Here is a 20,645-nt window from a genome sequence, read left to right on the forward strand (position 1 = left end):
CATGATTCATGATTGCGCTGACTGACAGTCAGGGTAATTATCAAAACATATTTGGTGATCTGAGGAATCTCCACAGTTGAATCCATTCTCCCCAGAAGTGATGAAGACGTTTTCTTCTCTCCTGGCCGTGATGATGAAGATACTTTTAATAACTTTTCTCCTGTTTCCTGAAACTATCCTGGGTGAGTTTAATTCATAGGCTACGTCTGCTTCTTTGACACAAGTTAACACAACTAATCAGTGTGAAGGCAATCTGTGAAGATGTAAACTGACCTGAACTATATTAATACAAGATCTTTGTTTCTGATTAATAACATTTTCGTTTTGTCGTTTTTTTATGCTCTGGTCAATTTTGAGATTTTGGTCAATTTTGAGATTTTGGGCTATTTTTCTTCCATAACATGTCTTCTTTCGGACTTGTGGTGAAAAAAAGTGTGCATATTAATAAAAGACATCTTGATGTTTGAAAGTCTAGGTTTTGACATCAATGTAGATATAAATGTAATACAAGATTTCAGAGAAAATATTTTCAAATGTTGCACTGGTCATACAGAACGAAATATTCTGTAACATATTTTACAGTCAATACTGCCGATGTGGTCTTGCTTTAATCAAATCAGTAGGCTATATGGGCCTAAGGGTAGTAGGATAGGCTACGATAACAACGTGAGTGACGGTCCAACATCAGATAGGCTGTAGGTTCTTTACAGCTACACAGACAGCCCACTTACTCATTTTTCAGAGTTTGAATCTGTCGGCACTATGTCCCGAGATCAGCCCTCCCTGTACCTAGCAGCAGGAGCAGCGCCGCCTCAGACACGCAGCTGAGACGCAACAGAAACGCCATGCTCGCGAGACGCGTGCAGTGTGTAACCGGCCTAACGCAGAGATCACATTGGTTACCTAGGCCTACACGGGAGCGCGCGTGTACTCAGAGAAGCGGAGTTTAACCATTGAAAGTAGCCTATAAGAAGAGTTTAACTTCTGCACTTCAAATTGACCAAATAGCGACCTCGACAGGGTTTCCATAGTAACTAAGAGCGTGCACCTTGGCCTCTCAAACCGCAAGTTGTCTACGGTTGTATATAGTCTATGTGTCTATGCTCAGTTCCGGTGTGGTCCCGGTGTGCCAAGGTACTTATCCCCGCCAGGATTTGTATCCCCTGGCCGCGGGAGCGCGCGTGCAGTCGGAGCGGAGCTTCGGTCCCCCTACAGGTTGTCTAGTACATCTGAAGCAAAACGTTACAGGTAGCCATTGGGATTACACGGGGTGAAGACTGTTGATGCTGCTCCGCGATCGCTGTCCCGGTGCAACGTTGTCGGATCTAAATATGGTCATTTCCTCTTTATCAAGCAACCAAAAGGAGATGGAATGGGGGGGGGCGGTGGTGTTGGGGGGGGCGGGGAGGGGGGGGGCGGCCCGCGCGGAAGGACAGTGAAAGGGAGAGAAAGGATGTCAAATTATGCAAAAATGTGCATAATTAATTAATTAATGCGGCGGTGAACGGTGCACATTATTTCTACTTATCACCGAAAAAAAGTGTAACTGGGAGTAGGCTATAGCTACAACGATCTGGTACGAGTTCCCGAGTAGTAAGAAGGTTTAAGAAGGTTGTGAAACCACGAGTTACGGGTTGTCTGGAAGGGGACATGGAAGTGAACACTGGCTCTTCAGACAGTTCACTCAGTCAAATAGACGCACAGTCGGGTTCAGTCAGTATTAGACTGGGATTGCGCTGAGAGGAGGCAGATTGTCAAAACATCTCAGAAGTGATGAAGACGTTTACTTCTCTCCTGGACGTGATGATGAAGATACTTTTAATAACTTTTCTCCTGTTACCTGGAACTATCCTGGGTGAGTTTAATTCATATGAGTCTGCTCCTTTGATAATGAGCCTATATTTGATTATTGGCAACATGTGGAATTTAGGTTTCCAAAAAAACGCATTATATTTCTGAAAATGTAAAATATAAATATCAGCTCATTACTGAACAATAACACAACTGAGCAGTGTGAAGACAATCTGTGACGATTTAAACTGACCTGAACTATATTAATACCAGAGCTTTGTTTCTGATTAATAAGATAACCTACAACTGTAGACAGTCAGAAGAGATAGAAGACCTCTTTCTTACTCTTCCTCCTGAAAAGTCTTCACCTGAACACTCACAAAATAAACCTGGGCATGTGTTTGATTAAATTAGAAGTTTACTTAAATGACATTAATTAATGGTGTTTATCTTCATTAAATGATTGATTATTGTCTGTAAAACGTGATTAAAAGAACATTCAGATGAATTATAAACATACAGATCAATGAGAAGTGGATTAAGGGGAGACACGGCAGCAAAAACATCGTTTTCTATGCACTGGTCACAAACTATTACTACCGTACTTCTGTAAAGCTACCCCGTTTTAGAAAGGCCCGAGGAACAGCCATAGACAGTAGGCTATATAAAAGGGGAACAGCGCCATGATTTAAAGCAACCATGGGCATAGCGGCCAACGGAGGAACTGAACCCCCTCTGGCCCAGAAAGACTTTCACAGAGACTTTGCATGGAGGAAGAAACTTGTATATTTCAGCGGATATTTGTTATTACATTTTTGTTATTTAAGATAAAATATGATTTCATTAGCACTTTTAATAACAGGACACATTTGTTATTTTGCACAGTTTATAATAGTTTTCACTCATTTGTCTGCAGCTCATTCTGTACAAAAATCCTGAGAAAGTCGTGTATTGAATCGTGAGTTGAGTGTATCTTTACATCCCTGATGATATATATAGAAATATTCAAATAGACCATAAACAGTGTTAACCTTTCCCGTGGTCAGAAAACCAGAGAGACTCGTTACCTCCAGGGCCGACTTTATAAGACCAATAACGTCGGGGTTAAAATCCCGTTTCCGGTGAGACAATGATGGAGCTCGGCTTTTAGTCTTCTGGAGTTTATTTCTAACAGCGCACACACTGGGTACAAAACTTCAACTTATTCCACCAACTCTGATCCGGTTGCGTTCGTCCTGCTACCCGTGTTGGTTCCTCTTTCTCTCTTTCTCCTCTCCCTCCTTCACACTGACACACACACACACACACACACACACACACACACACACACACACACACACACACACACACACACACACACACACACACACACACACACACACAGACCCATATGTACGGAGCTCTCTTAAAGGAGCCGCAGCACCATTTTACAACAACAGACTTCCCCTCGCCAACACGTTCTTATACATTTACTCAGCTCTATCCTCCTGAATGGGAGAAGTGGGAAAGTGAACTGTTACTGTTGTGCCGCTACATTTAACCCTCATGCTCTCTTTGGGCATTTTTTTACAGTTTTCTCAATTTTTTAATTTTTTATTGTTTTTTTTAATTTTGTGATATTTTTTGCTGTGTTACTGCTTATGGCATGACATTTTGTAGGAACCTTTCTTTTTGGTCAACATTTTTAAATTCAGTGTTTTTTTACTTTTTTTTTTATACTTGATTCATTTTGTACCCTCTGGACACCTTCATGGCAAAAATGTACACGCACGTAATAGATAATAGATAATAAATAATCATATATCAATATTTGTTTCTGCTTTTTTTTCATAAATCACTTAAACAACTTCTAACTTGCTCAAAAATACCAAACATTCAATAATGTTTGAGGATTTTAACGCTTTAAATGCCAGTTTATTTATTTGAAGTATTGCATTATTACCAAAAACACAAATTATTATTTGTTCCCATATAATGAATAATATGGAGATGGGATCTTTGGTGGTGATTAGAGTCTTGGATATGTCAAAGATAAGCAACAAAACTGATTTGATTGCATTAGTATTTTTTATGTAGTTCCAGATACTCCCTCTGGACACCTTCGTGGACAAAAATGCCCCATTGACTTCCATTATAACCACATGTTTTATCTCACTGCCTTTACAGTATAAAACCATGCATTCTGTAATGTCAGCGTTTCATTTGAAACGTGTGTGTGTGTGTGTGTGTGTGTGTGTGTGTCTTAGAAACTGACCAGTCTTAACTGAGCCCTGAGCCAATCCCCTCCCTCCCCTCTTGTATAATTATTTTTTATTTATTTTTTATTTTAATTTTTTTCTGTCTCTTTTGTCCTGGTGTGTGAGTGCTGGGTTCTTGTTTTCTTTTCTGTGGGTGGGCTATATAGGGACCTGAAGACAGGTGTGTGGAAGGTCCAGTAAATGGGAGTGAAGCTCCTTTTTGTTATCCCTTATCCGTACAACACTTTTGTTTATGCAAATGTTGCTAACTTGAAAAAACAATAAAGAGATTGGGGAGGACATTGTCTCCTGCATGTGCTGTCAACCTGCACTTATCATTTCAAATGGTTTGTGGGACATGGTGGCCCTGAAGACTGGTCTCCCACTATGGACATCCCACAGGCTCCGGGTGGATTCCCCTTTGGACCGGTACACACCAGCCAAGTGTGAAGTCCCATGTATGTTAAAATCTCTTGAGCATCCACATCACTCCATCCTGAGATTGAACACCTCCCGTGTAGGTTTGTCATTTCCTGAATCAGCTGGATCAAGTCAAGAGTGAAGAAAGGGTTGAAAGAGGATGCCACATCGTGGATTCTTGGTATGGCATATCTCGTGGGCTCTGGCATCAATGCAGAGGAAGGGTTAGAGGCACTCACAGAGTTGGAGGACACCAGTGACCATTTTGTGTCAGACTCCCGAAACTTGTGTCATCTTCAGATGAGTCCTGCAGTTGGCTGGAAGATAAAGGCTCCTTCTCTTTGCTCCAGGTCTTTCTCCTTCTCTAGAGCCAGGTGCATAAACACACCAATACTTGTTTTATAGTTTAGTCCATAATATAACAAACAAAAATATACTGATTTCATGCATCGGCCTACAAGGGCAAAATGGTTGGATCTGGTGGAATACCGTAAAAATGTCATATCAGCGTTTCATTTGTTCAAAATGAAACGCTGACATTACAGAATGCATGGTTTTATGTAAAGGCAGTGAGATAAAACGTGGTTCTAATGGAAGTCAATGAGGCATTTTTGTCCACAAAGGTGTCCAGAGGGAGTATCTGGAACTACATAAAAAATACTAATGCAATCAAATCAGTTTTGTTGCTTATCTTTGACATATCCAAGCCTCTAATCACCACCAAAGCCCCATTCCCCTACGATTTATTTTACGGAAAATAATTAATGTTCTGTTGGGTTTTTCTTAAATAATTGTTACTTCAAAGAATCAAAATTAAAAGGGTTAAAATCCAGAAAATAAAAGTTTGGTAGTTTTGAGCAAGTTAGAAGTTGTTTAAGTGACTTATGAAAAAAATATTGATATAGCCTATGATGATTTAATAGCAGTTTTTGTGTGCGTGTACATTTTTGCCATGAAGTTGTCCAGTGTTGTTTTTTTTTGAGGAGGGCATGAGGGTTAAACCAATGAAAAGAGTTTGAAAAGCTGTCTGTCCTTCAGAGGATTTCAGACGGTCTATATAATGTGTGTGTGTATATAATGTGTGTGTCTATATAATGTGTGTGTCTATATAATGTGTGTTTCTCCAGGAGAGTATGGTGTGGTGTGTCCGACTCTGGTCGAGGCAGTAGAAGGTGATGCTGTTACTCTGGGGGGTTCTCTGAGTCCTCCGCTCAACTTGACTCCTTACACGTTAGATCTGAAGAGACTTGACCTCCATGACGATCTGGTCCACGTCTACCGACATGGACAGGACCATTTCCCTCCACAGAGTCCTCACTACAGAGGCAGAACAACTCTGATCCATGAAGACCTGATCGGAGGAACCGTGACGCTGCACATCTCCTCAGTAAATCTGTCTGACTCTGGACCGTATGAAGTCTACATCCCAGACCTGAAAGCCCGCTGTGAATTTTACCTCACTGTTGGTAAGCAGGACAGGTCAATCATAATGTTTTTATATTTAAGTTGTGTATAATGCAACTGGAGATAATGAATAACTTTGTTTGTGTCATTTGAAACAGAAAGAAAAGCAAACAGGACAAAGAGAAATGATTTCAGCACATCTGGACCTCCAGTGGGAGAAGAGAGCGAGTCAGAGCATCGGGGTAAATGTCTTCTAATAGTCCTCCAGAGACCTGAAGGGTCCTGACTCAGGCTGGTTAGTGTGTGAGTTCTGGTTAGGGTTAGGGTTAGGTGTGTATCTTCTTAAAGCTGCCCTTCTTCTAAACTCAACATCTTCTCTGATATTCTTCCAGATGGTGAGAACAGGAAGACTGCCCGTGCTGTTATCCTTCCCTCTCTTCTCCTCCTCGGGACTCTCCTGGTTCTGGTTCTGATGAGAGGAAAGATCAGTAAGTTAAAATAACTAACTTTTGCTCCACAGCTCTTTCTCCTGATCATTTGTGGTGTTAGTTGTATCTTTCCACATGTGCGTGTTTTCACTGTGAACTGATGTGATATCAAATCAATTCAATTCAATTCAATTTCAATTCAATTCAATTCAATTCAATTCAATTCAATTCAATTTTATTTATAGTATCAAATCATAACATAAGTTATCTCGAGACACTTTACAGATAGAGTAGGTCTAGACCACACTCTATAATTTACAAAGCCCCAACAATTCCAACAATTCCAGTAATTCCCTCAAGAGCAAGCAGTGCGACAGTGGCGAGGAAAAACTCCCTCTTGGGAAGAAACCTCGGACAGACCCAGGCTCTTGGTAGGCGGTGTCTGACGAGCCGGTTGGGGGTGTGATGAACAGTGGCGATAGTAGTCACATTAATAATGGAACAGTGACTGGATGTAGCGGGAAGCTGCAGGGTTCAGCAGGACGCAGCATGACATTGCAGGGCATCGCTGAGCTCAGCAGGGAGTGCAGCAGGACCCCGGCGACAGCTGCAACCAGGGTCTTGGTGCCAACGTTCTCCAAGGAAATACGCTGGGGGAAAAAGCATAAGGACTCGGGGAGTAAACTCCCCCGGAAGCTAGGATTAGTAACAAGCATTTCTGGGACGGGCTGCACACAAATAGTAATAGTAATAGTAACAGTAATAGAAACAGTAATAGAAAGGGAGAGGAGAGAGCAGCTCAGTGTGTCAAAGGAAGGAAGTCCCCCGGCAGTCTAGAACTATAACAGCGTAACTATAACAGGTAACTAAGAGAGACAGGTCATAAGGAGAGGTAGCTTTTTCGGGCTTAGAACTCTCCCCCTGCCGGATCTGGCTTGGCTGGCCTGCCTCCCTCTACTTTGTTATGTATTATTAATCTAACAATTATGAAGAGAAGCAGTTGGGCCAGTTAGATGAACACTGCAACTCCTCACTCCCTAACTATAAGCTTTATCAAATAGGAGAGTTTTAAGTTCATTCTTGAATGAGGTGACATATCAGTGCTTGATGTCTCATGTCTGTGTTTGAAGTTGTTGAAGTCAAACCAGAACCAGACAGACTGATCCTGGTACACTTTGTGTGCTTTAATCCACATTAATGCTCAGATGTGAGCCATATACCACATTGACCCGAATATAAGACGACCCCGAAAATACAGTAGCTAGGTAAGGACTACTAGCCAGTCAGAAGCAGAGTATGAGGGCGTGCCATGCTAGCAGCTAGGCTGACACACGTTCTGCATTCTCCATACTTTACCATCATCTTAAAGTTCGCATCAAAACTTGTTCTCATTTATTTGCTAATTTCTGGCTTATATACCTTTCAGCCGCTTTGTTCAAGAAGCTCCCTGTGTCTCTGCATCTTTCAATTTCTTTTTCTCAGAGAGTTGCATCGAGAGGCTCAGAGGAAGGAAGGAGCAAGAACCAGAGAGAGCAGGGAATGGATGTGAGATGAAAAACCTGAACATGGAAGCAGCAAAAGGAGATGAAGACCTGGAGAGAGCTGCAGGAAATGGAAACGTCTTACTGTAGGAAACCTCTCTGAGAGCTTTCATTCAATTTTATTTATAGTATCAAATCATAACAAGAGTTATTTCAGGACACTTTACAGATAGAGAATCAGAAATACTTTAATAATTTAAATTAAAAAGTAGGTCTAGACCACACTCTATAGTTTACAAAGACCCAACAATGACAGATGCAGTATTAGAAAACGATCTTTACATAAATTCCTGTTTTCTGTTGTATTTGATGTTGTTGGGTATCACAAAACAGAATATAATATGAAAAAGTAGGTACTACTTTACAGCGGTTTGCTATGATTCTCCTTTCCCCCACAATGCATTGCATTACGTCCCCTTGGGGAGACGACAGACCAAAGCCCGCCTTGAGACCCATATTTTTATTAGTTGTCATTTAGTTACCAGACGGAGAGGACTCCTTTTAGTACCCGGGGTATTCCTGCATGTACTGTAACTATGCTGTACTTCAATACAACTGTAAGGTACGTTTAATGGAGTATTTTCATTTTCTCCTACTTGCCTATTGTACGTTTTACTTCTCTATTTTTATAGCTTTGCATATGTATGTATACTCTTAAATTAATATCAGGGACATAAAGAACGCTGCTTTCTATCATTTAAAACTATCCAAAGTAACTTGAATCTCCAACTGGTATGTATATGTCTTCATGTGAACCTGGTTCAGACTGCTGTGAAGATCTCTCTGCTGGACAACAAACTATGTGAAGGCTTCAGCTCCTTTATTACACTGTATTTCTTATTTTTGATATCTCTTTAATATCTGGGGCTGAATCAGACCGTTACAGAACTGCTGTATGATGACGTAGGATTTTATTTGCTGCACTTTCTTTTGGCTCTTGTTGATTTTGCACTTTGTTAAAACATATTGTATTTGTCTGATTCATACTTGGATGTACGAAGCCAAACTTAATGTTCAACTGTAGAACTTATTCCACCTTAAATCTTATTTCTAAATGCCTACATGCTCAAGCTGCTTCTCTCTTAACCGAATGCATTTGTTACCAGACACCCTGTATCTTTATGGATGTATTTGTGATATTTTTCATAGTATTTGTGTTTGTACTTTACCTCTTTTTAATTATTCTATTTGTATATCCTTCTTCTTAAGCTAAATAAAGTGTTTAAAAAGCTTCTCGGATCAGCTAGTAAATCATCGCTAAGCTGAAAACAGGGCTGTTTTGTGGCTAATTGACAGGAAGGAAAATGACTCTATAATCTGCATATTTCATTTTTTAAGTACAAACTGAAAAACTCCAGTTCTCCTGAATCAACTTACCCTGTCTGGTCTCCACTTTCTCACATGTTACTAAGGTTTAACATTAAAGCTGTAGTGTTTCATAGTCTCAGTCTCCCCCATGAGGAACTCTAAGTAATGACAACAACACTGTCGGACAAGCCTTCTTTGAGAACAAGCAAACTAAAATATGTAAAAAGAATATCTATTCATTATATTAGATGAACATAAATGGCTGTAGCAGCCATATTACTGTTAAATAAAAGCAGCAGTGCATATAATCACCATGATGACAAATAATCAAAAAGGTGCAAAGTCACAAAATATATTTCACTCAAAATATGTTTTTGTATTTTCTAGGATCAATTAGTTTTTTAATCAACATTTCAGCTGGAGTTACTGACTACACAAAACTCCGTTTACCTCAGACTGTGAGACTAGTTTACTACAGTACAGAGCAGTACATTAACATGTAACCTTAGACTGTGAGACTAGTTTACTACAGTACAGAGCAGTACATTAACATGTAACCTCAGACTGTGAGACTAGTTTACTACAGTACAGAGCAGTACATTAACATGTAACCTCAGACTGTGAGACTAGTTTACTACAGTACAGAGCAGTACATTAACATGTAACCTCAGACTGTGAGACTAGTTTCCTACAGTACAGAGCAGTACATTAACATGTAACCTTAGACTGTGAGACTAGTTTACTACAGTACAGAGCAGTACATTAACATGTAACCTCAGACTGTGAGACTAGTTTACTACAGTACAGAGCAGTACATTAACATGTAACCTTAGACTGTGAGACTAGTTTACTACAGTACAGAGCAGTACATTAACATGTAACCTCAGACTGTGAGACTAGTTTACTACAGTACAGAGCAGTACGTTAACATGTAACCTCAGACTGGATGGAGGACTACTGACTGGGATCACGTGATGTTGTTGCTGAAATGTCCTGATTGAAATGTTTGATGCTGAACACCTTGGTGGGTTTAATTGAGCCTTTCACACTTTGACTTCAATAAAGGATTAGTGAACTTTCTTCACCTGTAAATCATAAAGTAAACACAGAATCAGAGCAGAAAGAGAAAACTACACACTGAGCAGCACGTTCCCTTTTTAAACAGGTTTATTTGAAATGATAAAAGGACAAACATTCAGAAAAGTGCTACAGAGTCAGAAAATGTTGAAAAGATTTTTTAGCTTCACAGTACAGTCAATAAAATAAAATAAATATGAGTTATGTTGGGAACCAAAGAAAAATTAAACATCACGACAAAAAAACCCAGCTGAAATATGAAATAGAAGCTGTCTGTTGATGAGCAGATGGTCCCATTCAAGGGAAGAAGTAGATTGAAGCAGAACCTGCCATCAAAACCAAAACAAAATGTGGCTACAAGATACTGGTCTTGGCTGGTTCTGATGGTGTACCCCACAACCTAGAGGTCTACACAGGGAGAGTTGTACAAGCCCCTGAGTTAGCAGACGTGTACGACGGAGCATTAGGGCCACATCAAGGGGGGAAAATTAAGGAGGAAGATTTATTTATTTTGCATTTCGAGAATAAAGTTGAAATTCAACTCCTTTATCGCTTAAAAAAAAAAAAATATCACAGAGCGACTGTCCACCATGCCAGCTGCCATGTGGGCAACATCACAGATCGGCTACGGTTACATCCTCGCCTGAGCTCCACTCCTTCAGGATCAAACTATTGGATCAGTTGTCTTATTGGGTCGTGTGATACAACATATCCTCTCTGTATTGCACGTAGGTGTAACCATGGATACCCTTATTGCATCTGTCCATTACAAGCTACTTCAGTTTGCAGCCTTGAATACGGCCACCTTTACCAATTTGTGTGGTTTGTACTTCTGAACAGACCCAATTTTCGGCACAGTCTCTTAAAAGTCCTAATCCTTATCACCATACTGTGTTTATGCGCTAAAAGAGGAATAATTTCCTTGTTATTAAAACTGATTCTGAAATATAAATTCACAAGTTCATATAGGCCTTCACAAGGCATTTACTAGAAGACTAGCAGTTTTGGTTTAGGTTTGGTCCAACGTTTCTTAAAATATCAAGTTTATTCTCGACATTTCGACTTTATTCTCAAAATGCTAAATAAATAAATAAATCTTCCTCCTTCATTTTTTCCCCTTGATGTGGCCCTAATGCTGTCGTAGATATGGGAGCACGTGGCAACGTTGTTCTCCGCCTGGCTCAGCAAAAGAACTACAAGCTCTACTCCGACAACTGGTTTACAAGAGTTCCTCTTACTGACCTAAAGAGAGCAGGACGTGGATCTTTAGAACAAAAACGATTGGGAAGGTTCTGGATCTGCTTGACTCCCTGACTGCACTGTACCGGACCAAAACCAGATCACAGAAGTGGTTCCAGCGGCTGGTGTTCCTCTTCCTGGATATGATCACAGGGTGCATGGGGACACCAAAAGCCACGTGCCAGAAATGTGTTAACCTCAGCTTTACTTCCACCAGCAACTGCTTCCTGAGGTTTCACACAGAATAGGATATCAGTGTGATTTACCAAAAACAGACACACTGATTGAAACAATAACCCACAAGAAACAGGGACAGCGTACAATTAACATTAACCCCAAGGGGAGAGATGCATAGTACCAGGTTTTAGCTCAAGAGCAAATTTTCATGCCATAGAGGGTTAAGCGGATGAAGTTTGGATGTGTTTTTATGGTCTCGGACCACCGAGTCTCTCAGACTGTGTTCTGCAGCGCTGTGTGGGTCTACAGGACGTCCTCCTCTGGCCTCAGGTATTTCATCATTCCACTCGTCTCTGCTGCTTTCCTCTTCTTCCCTGTGAGAAGATGAAACCACTTTGTGACACACTACATCTCAACAGTTCAGGAAGGTTTGTGTGTACTGCTAACAAGTAGAGAGCAGGGTTTCTGCAGCTTTCAACAAGTCACATTTAAGACTTTTTAAGACCTTTAATCAATGAAATGTAACACCTATATCACAACATTAAAGAACAACAAAATGCAGAGTCACAAAAAGTATTTGCAAAGTAAATAAATCTATACAAAATGAATAAAAGAGACACAGACCGTAATAATAATCTGTACATATATAAGAAAGAACTACAGCACCACAGAATTGCTCGCTGATGCTTCCAACGAGCATCAGAGGCAGCGTTACACGGACGTAGGAACATTTAACACCTGTTTAAAATGATTTAAGAACACAATACTTGAGCGAATTTAAGACTTTTTAAGGCCTATAATTATTTTAGACTTTAAGACATGGCGGAAATCCCAATATTAATATTTTATGTATGCAAAATAGGGCTGGGCACCGAACATCGATACTTTTATGGCACAGAAAAAAATACTCAGATCCTATGAGTATTGAAAAATGATTTATCTTTTGGTGCCAAATTCCGGTTCCAAAAGCGTCTGAGCGCAAGACACACACACACTCTGTAGTTTTGTTGAAGTCCCAGAGAGTCACGGCGATGCCGATAAAGGGGTTTCAGGTGTGGTTTCAGTTTTTCTAAACTTCACCCAGACAGCGTTTGCTGTGATATGATATTAATGGCGAGATGAAAGCAGTCGCTGTGCTGTTGACGTTACACTTCCTCTGAGACGAGCAGCCACAACGGTGGTTTCTCTGCCCTGAGGACTGACTGACAGGCTGAGGTTGTAAGGCAACACAACTATTTCTACAGCACCTTTCAGCAACAAGGCAATTACAATTACATTCCTTTGCACTTAAGTTAGTTCTCCATTAGTTAAATGTAGAGTTTGTTTTGAGTTTGCACTAAAAAGTCTTTGTTCATTACAGTCCTTTGCATTTTAGTTAGTTCAATATTAGCCTGTACACAAATAATTTGTTTATTTATTTATTATTATCTATAATATGTCATGTTGTGGCAAAAAGGTTTCTCTATTTTTGTTAATTTTTAAAGTTGGGATTGATACCAATCCTGAGTATGTGACTGGTGCACCCCTATCCAAAAGCACAACCAGTGTTATTAATGTTACTCTGAGTGAGCAGCGTTACCAGAAGTTTGAAATAAGTGTGAAAATAACTGAAAACATATCTTATATTTTAGATTCTTCAAAGTAGCCACCCTTTGCTTTTTTATTAATAAGGGAAAAACTTCCACTAATGAACCCTGACAAAGCACACCTGTGAAGGTAAAACCATTTCAGGTGACTACCTCATGAAGCTCATTGAGAGAACACCAAGGGTTTGCAGAGTTATCAAAAAAGCAAAGGGTGGCTACTTTGAAGAATCTAAAATAAAGACATGTTTTCAGTTATTCTACCTTTTGTTAAGTACATAATTCCATATGTGTTCATTCATAGTTTTGATGCCTTCAGTGAGAATCTACAATGTAAATAGTCATGAAAATGAAGAAACACATTAAATGAGAAGGTGTGTCCAAACTGTTGGCCTGTACTGTATATTTGTTGATGTTGAAATGGATTTTAAAACATATGGTATGGAAAAGTATCGTTAAGGAACCGCGGCGAAACTGAGGTATTGAAATTGGCACCGGATGGGAAGATTTTGAACGATGCCCAGCCCAAATGAAAAATAGGGATGTAAATGATTAACCGTTTAAAATATGCTATACGAGTCAATTTCTCAACTGTAGTTTCTCTTTCAGATGCTCTTCTTTGTCTGCTCGTGGCTCTCTGCCGGACACAGCGGAGAACACCGGGACCGTGAGGTTACGGTGAGGTGCAGTATGGTGGTTAAACCAGCCGTCCTACACACAGACTACACCAGGCAGACACACAGCTGACAACCTCGCAGGGGAACCTAGTTTCAAATGCTTCGCTAGTCTTTGATTAACCACATCTAGCATTAGGAACAGCAACGTTAATTGAATAAAAACACTCAAAATTCAATAAAAGTACTTAATTGATACTTCATTTTACTTGCGAAGAGCATTTTATGGAACCGCCTGTGTTATTTTTGGGCAATTAGGTAAAAGTAAACCCAAATGTTCTGATTTTTGTTCTAAGAGTTAACAAACATTGTGATTGGTTCCAATATCGGACCTATATACCTCTCTCTGGGTGTTAAGGAGTAAATGTACCGAGTTACTTTCCCCACTGATAATAAAATGCTGTAAAGCAGTTTGTAACTTACAGATCACGACACGTTTCACCACGAGAAGAAGAAGAAGACCAACAACAACACCAACACCAACAGCAGCAGCAGCAGCAGCACCACCACAGACACAGGCCAGCACTATTTTCAAGACAGATTCCTCCTTTGCAGAGCCTGAAGAAATATCAGACAGAGTTGAGTTTAGAAGGACAGTTTCAAAAGGTGATCCAGGGTTTATCAACATACACATCCACTGTTATAATCTCCCTGCACCTAAATTAAAGGATCCTCTCAGAACCTATTCTCTGGCTGGAATAGTTTATCCCAAACCAGTCTCCGAGGTCCCCCTCTTCACACAGTTATTCATTCTGATCATTCATCATAGTGTACTGCTCAGGATTTAAAGAAGAAACACATTTACACATTTACACACAGCTCCCACAGTCAGATTATCTTGTGACTCGGTCACTTCCTTTAGTATCCAAATGAAACTAATAACTCAGCATGCTTACCATCAGTGATGTTAATAACAGATTCAGTTCTCCAACTATTCCTAAAATGAAGAATGCGCTGCCCTCCTCAACAATATATCTAATGGATCAACTGTATGGGCTGAAATATGTGCCACCCAAACTTAATGTTCAACTGTACAACTTATTCCACCTTAAATCTTATTGTTAAATGCCTACATGCTCAAGCTGCTTCCCTGTAGGACACCCTGTATCTTTATGGATGTATTTGTGATATTTTTGAATGTATTTGTGTATGTGCTTTACCTCTTTTAACTATTTTATTTGTATATCCTTCTTGGGGTGGTGCCCAGCTAATGATGTGGGCTATGTGAATAACTGGAGGCGTTCTGGGGAAAGCCTGGTCTGAGTGAGACGGGCATTCATCCCACCTGGGACGGTGCCGCTCTCATATAAAAAATCTGAACGAGTTTATCAGACATAAACCATGACAACCCAAGTTTGATATTAGTAATCAGAGGTGCAGTGCTACGCGCCCTCTGTGCTTCCGTTGGAGCAGTACCCACTCATAGTCTAATAAGACCGGTGTCTGTCCCCGGCTCAGATCGGTTAAATCAAAGGTAAACAAAAGATGCGCTATACTTAACAACCTAATTGGAATTAAAACTACTGCAATAGAACAAAATAGGAAAATTAGATGTGGACTATTAAATATTAGATCTCTGTCTTCTAAAGCAGTACTGGTAAACGAGTTGATATCAGACAATAAAATTGATTTATTTTGTCTTACTGAAACCTGGCTGGGCCATGAAGACTATGTTAGTCTAAGTAAGCGACTCCCAGCCATATTAATACTCAAATTCCTAGAGGCTCAGGCCGAGGGAGGGGAGTTGCAGCCATCTTTGATGCAAGCCTGCTAATTACTCCTAAACCTAAATTACATTATAACTCATTTGAAAGTCTTGTTCTTAATCTTCAACATCCAAAATGGAAAACATTACAGCCAATTATATTCGTTGTTATTTACAGGGCTCCAGGTCCGTATTCTGAATTTTTATCTGAATTCTCAGAGTTTTTATCATGTTTAGTCCTTAAATCAGACCAAGTACTTCTTGTAGGTGATTTTAATATCCATGTGGACGTTGACAATGACAGCCTTAGTACTGCTTTCAACTCATTACTGGATTCAATCGGTTTCAGGTCAGAGTGTGCACAAGGCGACACTGTTTTAACCACACCCTCGACCTTGTGCTGGCATATGGTATTGAAATTGAGGATTTAATAATATTTTCGCAGAATTCGGTATTATCAGATCATTCTTTAATCACTTTCGAATTCTTACTACCTGATTATATTAAATTAGATAAAGCTCCTACACCAGATGCTTATCTGACAGTGCTATAGCTAAATTTAAAGAAGATATTCCAAACAGCATTCGACTCTATGTCGTGCCTTAACATAACAGAGGACCTGTATGTTAACCTCAGTCCCTCTCAAATTGATGCATTTGTAGCCGGTGTTACGACATGCCTACGGACGACCTTAGACTCCGTCGCTCCCCTGAAAAAGAAGATGATGAAGCAAAGGAAACTAGCACCTTGGTATAACTCCCAAACTGCGAAATTAAAACAAATCTCGCGAAACCCTCGAATGTAAGTGGTGTTCCACCAAGGTGGAAGAATCTCGTTTGGATTGGCAAGAAAGTCTCAAAACCTATAGGAAGGCCCTAAGAAAGGCCAGATCAGACTATTACTCATCACTAATAGAAGAAAACAAGAACAACCCAAGGTTTCTTTTCAGCACTGTCGCCAGGCTGACAGATAGTCACAGCTCTACTGAGCCATCTATTCCTCTAGCTCTGGGTAGTGATGACTTCATGAGCTTCTTCAATGATAAAATTACAACAATTAGAGATAAAATTCATCACCTTTACACTCAACTTCTAACGGTTCACCTTTAAACGCAGAGTAGGTTTAGAAATAAAGACTAGTCTCGACATATACTTAGACTGCTTTTTATCCTATAGATCTTCAACAATTATTGTTAAAGATATCCTCAGCTAAGCATATACCTGTCTCTTGGACCCCATCCCAACGAGACTACTCAAAGAAGCATTACCTGTGGTTAACACCTCATTACTAGATATGATCAATATGTCTCTATTAACAGGTTATGTACCACAGTCATTTTAAAGTAGCTGTGATAAAACCTCTTCTGAAAAAACCCACCCCTGGATCCTGAGGTCTTAGCAAACTATAGACCTATATCTAACCCTCCTTTTCTATCCAAGATCCTTGAGAAGGTGGTTGCTAATCAGTTATGTGATTTTACATAGCAACAGTTTATTTGATGACTTTCAATCAGGATTTAGAAAGAATCATAGCACAGAGACGGCACTGGTGAAAATTACTAACGACCTTTTAACTGCTGCAGACAAAGGTCTTGTCTCCATTCTTGTTTTACTAGATCTTAGTGCTGCATTTGACACAATTGACCATTCAATCCTGTTACAGAGATTGGAACACTTGGTTGGCATTAAAGGAATTGCTCTGAGTTGGTTTTAGGTCCTATTTCTCTGATCGATCTCAATTTGTGAATGTTAATGATAAATCCTCAAGAATACGCAAAAGTTAGCCATGGGGTTCCTCAAGGCTCAGTGCTTGGTCCAATTCTATTCTCCTTATATATGCTTCCTCTAGGCAATATTATTAGAAAACACTCAATTAACTTTCACTGTTATGCGGATGACACCCAATTATACTTGTCAATCAAACCAGACGAAACCAGTCAGCTAGCTAAATTTCAAGAGTGCATTAAGGATATAAAATCCTGGATGACCTATAATTTTCTGATGTTAAACCCTAACAAAACTGAAGTTATTGTGCTGGGCCCTAAACACCTCCGAACTTCATTATCTAGAGATATAGCTACTCTGGATGGTGTTGCCCTGGCCTCCAGCACCACTGTTAGAAATTTAGGAGTTATCTTTGATCAGGATATATCCTTTAATGCCAATCTAAAACAAACCTCAAGAACAGCCTTTTTCATCTTCGTAACATTCCCAAAATTAGGAATATCCTGTCTCAAAACGACGGCTGAAAAACTAGTCCATGCATTTGTTACTTCCAGGCTGGACTATTGTAATTCCCTACTGTCAGGTTGCTCAAATAAGTCTCTTAAGACTCTCCAGCTGATCCAGAATGCTGCAGCGTGTTCTCACAAGAACTAAGAAAAGAGATCATATTTCTCCTGTATTAGCTTCTCTGCATTGGCTTCCTGTTGAATCCAGGATTGACTTTAAAGTCCTTCTCTTGACCTACAAAGCTCTAAATGGTCTAGCACCATCATATCTAGAAGAGCTCCTAATACCCTATTGTCCTACTAGAGCACTGCTCCCCAGAATGCAGAGTTACTGGTGGTACCTGAGAGTCTTTAAAAGTAGAATGGGAGCTAGAGCCTTCAGTTATCAGGCTCCTCTCCTATGCAGTAAGGAAAGCATGAATAAACGCTACTAACGAGCATAATCCATCGACCGCTAGTAACGCAGACGGATTACTGCCACGGTAAATTATTTATATGCTAATTTAGAAGCGTAAAATGGGCGTAAAAGCTTTCAATCGCTAACCGTCACCACTCAGTCAGATACAGTCACTAACGTCTATATTAAAAGACCTAACGCCGCATCTTGCTTGTTGAAGCGAACATGCAGAAAAAGGAGGAATTTGTTTTCAAAGTGATCATGCATCCTATTTTGAATGCCTACCTTTCATGTTGTATGTTTTTAATTGTTTGTGTAACGTTATTTCAGCTATATATATATATATATATGTATATATGTATATGTGTGTGTGTATATATATATATATATATATGTATATATGTATATATATATATATATATATATATATATATATATATATATATATATATATATGTGTGTGTATATGTGTTTTCAGATTCAGACCTCAATGTTAAATGTTACTCAGATCATTTTAAATGTAGGTCTACAGAAAACTTCCGAAAGCTACCAGCTGTACCACAAGGCAGCTGGAAAATGCACAGTCCAAGGTGTTGAGAGTTCTTTAATATTTTACCTGGCAGGTAAAACCAAGGGTCAGACTGAATTGTTCAGTTGGCTGTTTTAAGGAATATTGATGGCATCGGGTATAATGCGGTGACTTCCTTCCTGCAAAACAATTATTATATGGTTATGACAATAATACCTGCTGTGAATAACAGTGACTGACTCTAAAGCCTATGTTTCTGCAGGATACACAGCCCACCTCCAGTCCGGTGAGGGCTGTGACCATCACATACATGAGTTCCTCAATACTTTTGGGAAACCCTACCTGCCCAGTCTCTGAATGCGATGGATGTGGTGAGCGTGCTGCACAGGGGATTTTGTGATCTCTGTATGTATTAAAATCTCGACTTGTTTCCTGTTGTCTTCACTGCTTGTGAGTCTGTTGTTTTTGTTAATGTCTCCTCTGAAATAGTCTGTCCGTTTTCTGTGTCAGGGAATACAAGACTCTTGGAGACTGACGATTTTCGCTGGCTGGAGAGGTGTCTGGAGCTGCAGGCGGCCAGCAAGCCACCAAACCAGCTGGTTTTTTCACGGCTGGGAAGGGCCCATGCTAAAACTTATTGCACCACCTGCAGGTAGCGTGGGCGGACATGGGCCTTAAAGGGTCCCCCAACTTCACCGACCTGAGGACGGCTGTGTTTGCGCATGTGAGTTCTCCTCAGTCACTTATCTGTTCATGCTGGATTTCATTAACTAATAACTAATTCATCTTCATTCAACTCTGCTGGCTTAACTGACAGTAGCAATATTTTCTCTTCTACTGTTTTAAGGCCAAGAACAACCTGCCTGCCGAGCAGCGGACGATGGTGGCCACCTTGATGTGCAACAACACGGCCACAGCTGACTGCTTCTACGCCCTCAGCCTGAACGTGGCCCAGTCAAAGAGGATGAGGGAGCATTTCCGCCAGGCCCTCACCCACACCATGCAATCACCTCCACCACCAGGAAGAGGTCCTGCAAGCCTGAGTACTCCTCCAGTTCTGAGGACGAAACCCCTGTCCCCTACCAGGAGTCAGGGACCTCAGGACTGGAGGAGCAGAGGGAGTTCATGCGAGGCTGCAAAATGTAAGTAAAACTCTAAGAGTCATTAAAGACTCCATTGTATGTCTGTTACACCAGACCTCACTCTGTGTTTTGTGTTTTCCTCAACAGACACCAGAGAAGGCCCTCAGTACGGCAGGCTGATGTTGGCGCTGGCTCAACCCCAAGGGCAGCGTATCGCGTGGCACAACAGACTTGCAGCCCCCACACACACACACACACACACACGCACGTAAATAGTTGTTTTATTGTGTTTTTATAGATTGGTTAAGATTCATTTTGTATTATTAGATGTTCTATTTTAGTAAATGTTAAGATTAATTTTCTTTTAGTGTGTTTTCAAATGTTGTTCAATATTGGTATGTGTTTAATACAAGTTCCTTTTTTACTTAAAATGACACAGCTATAATACTGAGCACGCTTAGCCTAAACATGAAGCTATGAACACCAAATTGGTCAGGTATTCTTAACACAGGCTCACCTTTGAGTTTGAAAAGGTTCAAAGTATCTCGCTTTATTAAATTACATAGATATCCAGTGCAATACTTAAAGTAATGGTTCGGAGTAATTTCACCCTAGAGTCCTTTGCACCATGACCTCGACAACACCCCCGCAGCTTTTTCAGCTGGGTCTAGCATTGGGAGAGTTAGCGTAGAGTAGCGTTAGCCGCTGAGTAGCTTAGCGCGGGGCTAATGGACCCACGTTTGTATCTGGTAAATGACCCCACTAATAATGCCCGAAATGATACCAAAGGTCTACAAGTAGTACATATAGGTTATGCTCTTAT

The 20,645-nt window shown here is 40.2% G+C and overlaps 1 protein-coding gene across 1 annotated transcript; it reads left to right on the plus strand.

Annotated features, from left to right (window-relative positions):
• Positions 1 to 90: 90 nt before the first annotated feature.
• LOC120558872 (erythroid membrane-associated protein-like) lies at positions 91 to 7,934 on the plus strand. Its single transcript, XM_039800189.1, has 5 exons — positions 91 to 182; positions 5,576 to 5,914; positions 6,011 to 6,094; positions 6,245 to 6,340; positions 7,763 to 7,934. The coding sequence occupies exons 1-5, from the start codon at positions 101 to 103 to the stop codon at positions 7,909 to 7,911; spliced, it is 750 nt and encodes a 249-aa protein (XP_039656123.1). The 5' UTR covers positions 91 to 100; the 3' UTR covers positions 7,912 to 7,934.
• Positions 7,935 to 20,645: the final 12,711 nt, after the last annotated feature.

This window comes from Perca fluviatilis, chromosome 1 (assembly GCF_010015445.1).
Source record: "Perca fluviatilis chromosome 1, GENO_Pfluv_1.0, whole genome shotgun sequence".
NCBI lineage: Eukaryota > Metazoa > Chordata > Actinopteri > Perciformes > Percidae > Perca > Perca fluviatilis.